At 39.5% G+C, this 6,141-nt stretch overlaps 1 protein-coding gene across 6 annotated transcripts in view; it reads right to left on the reverse strand.

Moving 5' to 3' along the window:
- Positions 1-6,141, reverse strand: part of slx4 (SLX4 structure-specific endonuclease subunit homolog (S. cerevisiae)) — a 32,335-nt gene that overhangs the window by 26,057 nt on the left and 137 nt on the right. For 2 of the 6 annotated variants that reach the window (XM_043711442.1, XM_043711437.1), the window contains exons 1-6: positions 5,515-6,083; positions 4,867-4,968; positions 3,762-4,204; positions 2,580-2,867; positions 1,242-1,422; positions 387-608 (exon numbers count right to left, since the gene is read on the reverse strand). In XM_043711442.1, the coding sequence (XP_043567377.1) occupies positions 387-608; positions 1,242-1,422; positions 2,580-2,867; positions 3,762-4,119 (1,049 nt within the window). In that variant the 5' untranslated portion in view covers positions 4,120-4,204; positions 4,867-4,968; positions 5,515-6,083. Of the gene's footprint in view, positions 1-386; positions 609-1,241; positions 1,423-2,579; positions 2,868-3,761; positions 4,205-4,866; positions 4,969-5,514; positions 6,084-6,141 lie in introns of those variants that run through there. The other 4 variants (XM_043711438.1, XM_043711439.1, XM_043711441.1 and 1 more) reach the window with 4 other exon arrangements.

Raw genomic sequence — 6,141 nt, forward strand, 5'->3', positions numbered from 1 at the left:
CTTCCCTCATTCCTGAAGAAGGGCTTATGCCCGAAACGTCAATTCTCCTGTTCCCTGGATGCTGCCTGACCTGCTGCGCTTTTCCAGCAACACATTTTCAGCTCTGATCTCCAGCATCTGCAGACCTCACTTTCTCCTCAAATATTTTGAAATATGTCAGTTTTACTGTGGATATGCCGCAGCACATATCAGAGACTGGTCACGTAAATTACATTGGCAGATAAAAACTCCAGATGAAAGGCATCTGAGTTGACAGACAGGACAAAGACAGCTGAAAGGGTGAAGTAAGCCTAATGAGGATGCAGTGGCAGAACCATTCTGTGCATAAGAGAAAGTACCAGAATTAAGCTTTTAAAAGAAAACTCTAGATTTTTCATTTTATTTACCTCGTTGAGTAAGTGCAGCTTTCAGGACACTGGGAGTTTTGTCTTTGAACTGCCTGCAACAATAACTGTGGTGGAACCTCCAGTTCAATGGCACAGCGTTTGAGGTGAATCGCTCGACTCTTGAAGCTTTTAAAATGTTTTCCACAGATTGGACATTCAGGAACTGAAGGGATGTTTTTCGAGATTGCTGTCGCTGTTTTCTGCTCTCCTTCATCTAAGCATCTAAGAGGTCAGGTGGAAAAATTTAAGTCAAAAAGTATGGCACTGGAAAAGCACAGCCAATCAGGCAGCATCAGAGGAGCCGAGAGTCAATGTTTCAAGCATAAGCTCTTCATCAAGAATGTACAGCATAAAAACAGATTATTCGACCAAATTGGCACATACAGCTGTTTATGCTCCATGCTAGAGTAGATAGCTATTCAGATTTTTTTTAGAATAAAAGCAAAATACAGCCTATGCTGGAATTCTGAAACAAACACAGAAAAAGCTGGAGAACCTCAACAGGTCCAGCAATGATGAGAGAAACAGGTTAATGTTTTGAATCCAGTATCGTTCTTCTTCAGAACTGAAGTGTCATATTAGACTCTAAACAATGACTCTGTTTCTCTCTCCAGAGATGCTGCCAGACCTGTTGAGTTTCTCCAGATTCTTTTTTAACCTATTTCAACCATTCCTTGACTGCAAGAACTTAAACTATTAAGTGAATAAAAATTAAATAAAATGGACATGTATGAGCTCCAGTCAGTTAAAACTGAATTAATAAAACATCTGGCAGGTTGGTCCCTTGAAGAACAGGATTTGAGAAATTATCAGTCAGAGAATAATTGTAAAGGTTTGTGTTCAGATGCCTTTTACCTGTTGATGTGCTGAGTGCGTCGAGCAGAATTCATGTTGGAAAGATCCTTCTGACAGATTACACAAAAAAAGAGCCCATTGTCTTCAAGAGTATAGGCCTCAGTTGCTCCCAACTCCTGTTGTATTGTCCACGCCAAGGCCAGATCACTGTCAGCCAACCTATGGCAGTCATCAGCTACAGCTAAGTGGATATCATCATATTTAACTCTGTAAATCTCATTATAATCAGAAATTTCCAAGCAAAAAGCAGAAAATCAATAGGTCACCAGAAGCAATTCTAATGTATTCAGGGCTTAAGGTTAAGACGGCAATATAAACTCCTCAGCTAAACTAAAGCATTTTAAAGTAGTCAATCAAGCTCCTTACATAGAACATTACAGCGCAGTACAAACCCTTCAGCCCTCGATGTTGCACCGCATGTCATACTAATCTGAAGCCCATCCCACCTACACTATTCCATGTACGTCCATATGCCTGTCCAATGACGACTTAAATGCACTTAAACTTGGCGAATCTACTACTGATGCAGGCAAAGCATTCCATACCCTTACTACTCTGAGTAAAGAAACTACCTCTGACATCTGTCTTATACCTATCTCCCCTCACTTTAAAGTTATGTCCCCTCGTGTTTGCCGTCCCCATACTTGGAAAAAGGCTCTCTCTGTCCACCCTATCAAACCCTCTGATTATCTTACATGTCTCTATTAAATCCCTCCTTAATACACCTTCCATATTTTTTGCCTTCCGACACTTTATGGATCCTACCTCAACTTTCTCATTGAAGTTTCTATTCTCCATTCTGACCAATACGTCCTCGCCACTGAAATTAGTCACCCAAGTGTTAATATACCAAGGAGGGATCTTTAAAGATCAAATAAAGCATTCTAGTTATAAGGGAACAATGACCCATTGAAACACAAGTTAGGTACACAATGTGGAGTAAGTATTATGAAATGCAGCTAATTAGGATTAGGTGTCACTACAATGTGAATAACCATATATTCAAAGTAGAAATTAGGGTGGCACAGCTCAGGACAACAGTGACACAAGTGCCCATAGAAACAGGGAACATGGGTTTGATCAATCCAGTTGTTGAGCTGCTGATCTCAACTGTAGGCAGACAAAGCCCGGAGAAGTGAACACAGGATGAACAATGTTCCCTGTGCTGTTAATCATTAGAACTCAAAGAGTGTATTAACACATCTCAATTTAGACTTTTTAAGACTGCATAACTAAATCACAGACTAGCAATGCACAAAAGAACAGCAAGCAAAATATGCATAGAATTTAATGAAGTACTTTCTAGACAGATAATAAAAGAACTTCTGATAAACGAACCATCTTCTTCAGAAATAAATGATGCAGGAAGGGATGTTGCAGTTGAATGACTGTCTGTTTGACCATTCTTTTTGTTTGTATCCAAGGAACAGAGTTCTTCATTCTTCTCATCCTCTTGGATGGTAGAAGCTGACAGCATTTTTACATCATTGCTATGTCGCAAACGTTCAGGTTCCTTTCTCCTAAATCTCTGCATATTTCCCAAAACTCGTTCTTTCACACCTAGGCCTTTGTTAACAGTTTTCTTCATAATTGCTGAATGGCTGAGCCTATGGATCCACATACTGTCTGCAAACAGCAAGGGTCACATTTAACAGATAAGTAACCACTATTGGCATTCAACCAAATTATCAGCATTCCTTTATTGTCTTATCAAAGACTCCTTTCAGGTCAAAGTTTTTAAACAATGAAAGATTTGATGCAACAAATAATGTAGACATTTTTTCAAAAAAGTCAAATTCAGCTCAAAGATTTTCTTGTCAAAGAGATACTTGCTCTTTTTAAAAATATTATGCTGGCAAATGGGACTGGAATAACTTAGGATATCTAGTCAGCATGGACAAGGTGGACCAAAAGATCCATTTCCATGCTGTACAGCTCTATGACTGACTCTCTCTCTTTCTGCCTCTCACTTTTTTTCAAGATCTCTGATCTTTATATTGCGGATGGCATTTGCCACTAAGCAGAATTACATACTGACAAAGCAATGCCCTCTTGGCATTGTCCCCTGATGACCCAGTAGCCCCTAGGTAATGCCCCTCTAACAAAGTGGCACTCAGCACTATGCCTCCAACTGAGCAGGACTGCATCAGTACTCCAAATAAGCGTCCAATAGGTGGCATGGCAAAGTTTCTGGTGTGAGACATTTACCTATCATTGCGAAGATTAAGTATGAGTGCTGCACTAATCCAAACTAACAGAGTAAATCTGCATCTACACTAAATTTCTGCATTATTCAACAGTTAAATGTAAATGTGACAGCTAACAGAATACAAACTTCAATATGTTAACCTCTTAATGCTCTCATATCTTAGTTGCTTTTACAACTTGCAAGTCTGACCACTGACTTTTTAATACATGTTTATTAACTGAAAAACTATTTGAGAATTGCATGAATAAAGAATAGCTGTATAAAGAATTAATTGTTTAAGTATGCTTTTTGAAATTCTATTGATATCTTACCTGGTAGGCCATCCTTAACAATCCTAGAGCCCTCTAAAGCCTCAGGCTTTGAAGGCTGAAGCACAGTGACATCTTTTATTGTCACTTGTCTGCTGCATGAAGGGGCAGGTAGATCACGTGCCTGACATTCAGTTGTCCTACTATTTTTCCACTCTGCTGTTCCATCACTATTGGTTTTGCTCTCATGAAAACAACTTGCTTCACTGTTCAAGATTTGTTTCTCTCTTAACTTTGTCTTTGCTACAAACGAATTGGTGCGGCTCCAGCAGACTGATTTGCATTTCTTCCCTTCAGCTTCAACTGGGCATCTAGATGTTGTCTTGCAGAGTTCAACAAAATCATCATCTGATTCATCCATCAGTTCAAAGTGTGTAACATTACAAGGCAGATACTGGAGATCAACTTTAACCACAATTCAAAATCATCCTGTGTTTATTGGTAGCCTGTGAACAAGACACCAAACGGAAAAGTATGAATGCGCTGAAATCAAATTTCTCTCCATATAAATCATCCTTTCCCTAAACCTAACTCCGGTAGAAATCTCTCACCCACCCATAAATCATCTTCCTATACAGACCAGCATCTAAGACCAAATTTAACATCACTTAGAATCATAGAGTCATACAGATACACAGCACGGAAACAGACCCTTTGGTCCAACTCGTCCATGCCGACCAGATATTCCAACCCAATCTAGACCCACTTGCTAGCACCCGGCCCATATCCCTCCAAACCCTTCCTGTTCATTTACCCATCCAGATGCCTTTTAAATGTTGCAATCGTATTAGCCTCCTCCATAGCTGGGCAACCAGCGAAAAGTTAAAATATCAGAAATGCAGTGAGGAAAGATCCACAGTGACTATATCCAGGACTGCAGTCCCCTAATGCAGTGTATAAAGTCAGGCTGAGATAACTCCACAGAGGCTGGTATCCCATCACCAAATCACCCTTTACTTATACACTGAGAGACCAGAAGGAGACCAGAATTGCAAACAATATTCCAAACATGGCCAAAACAACATCCTGTACAGGCACAATATGACCTCCCAACTATCACTTAAGCATATTAAATGAGGCCCCATGGAGCATTCGGTAGAATCCCTACCTCCAGGAGATCCAGAGTCAAGTGAAAATCCATGATTTCATGGTCAAGTCAGTTAGGTTCATTACGTAGCCAAACCTATCTTTCCAAAACGCATGCCAACAGCTGGTTGAAGAGAGATTCCTTATCAGTACGTGATGGAAAAAACATTGAGAATCTCTATTATCACAGCTTCTGTCTACAACATGCACGTAAAAGTGCACATTACCACAGTAATTGAAGACTGAGTGAACTACGTGTTATATAAACAGGTGTCCTTGTATACTAATCACATTGCAAACTTGCAAGTGTATTCAGTGATCAGGAAAGCAAACTGTCTGTTGTCTTTTATTATAAAGCAATTGGACAACAAATCTTACAATTACACTGGGCGTTAGTAATACCACACCTAGAAGTATGTATACAATTTTGGTCTCCTTGCCCAAGGAGACATTGCAACAAAGTTCACTCAACTGATTCAAGTGTTTGAGAAGATTGTTCAATGTAGGGAGATTGAATAGAATGAACCTTTTTTCAAAATCCAAAGCCTTTATTCATAATGAGGCAATTTAATTGAAACAGCATGACATTATAGATGCTGGAGTTTACAATTACAGATCAGTCTCAGAATTATGGTTGACTATTTAGAATGGAGACAGGGAAAATTCTTACCACAGAAAGTTGTGAATCTTTGGAAGACTACTTCAGAGCTTTGTGGATGTTGTCAGTGTTTAAAATATTCAAAATTAGACACTGCTATATTTTTGGGTACAAGGGGAATAAAGAATATGGAGATAATGCTAAAAGTTGATTGACATATGATCTTACTAAATACTGCACTAGTCTCAAAGGGCCGAGTGGCATCCCCTATTTAAGTCCACTCGGCCCCTTCACCCTACTACTATTTAGTTAGCGTCTTGTTGATCTGTATCTTCACTCCATATCTCCTCACTTTGGTTCCATAACCTTTCCCAGTTCTGGAATTAGATCAACTAGATCCTAAACTCAAAAGCTTTTCTGAATGGGAATGGGGTTAAGGTGAAGGATAGAGAGTTCCAAATGTACACACATCTTTGTCTGAAGAAGTATTTCTGGATATCTGGCTGGCTCCAATTTTAACGTTTTGCCCCCATCAACCTTTTGTTCTTAACACTCTTCTCCCTCAGAGGAAGATTTACCTCTATCCATTGTACCAAATCCTTCAAGCCATCCAAAATACGTGAATTGCTAATCCCTAGGATTTCCTACACTCGTTATAAACACAGCCTCAGGACTTTTTTTTTCTTCTATCCCCGGGGC

This window comes from Chiloscyllium plagiosum, chromosome 21 (assembly GCF_004010195.1).
Source record: "Chiloscyllium plagiosum isolate BGI_BamShark_2017 chromosome 21, ASM401019v2, whole genome shotgun sequence".
In the NCBI taxonomy this organism is placed as follows: domain Eukaryota; kingdom Metazoa; phylum Chordata; class Chondrichthyes; order Orectolobiformes; family Hemiscylliidae; genus Chiloscyllium; species Chiloscyllium plagiosum.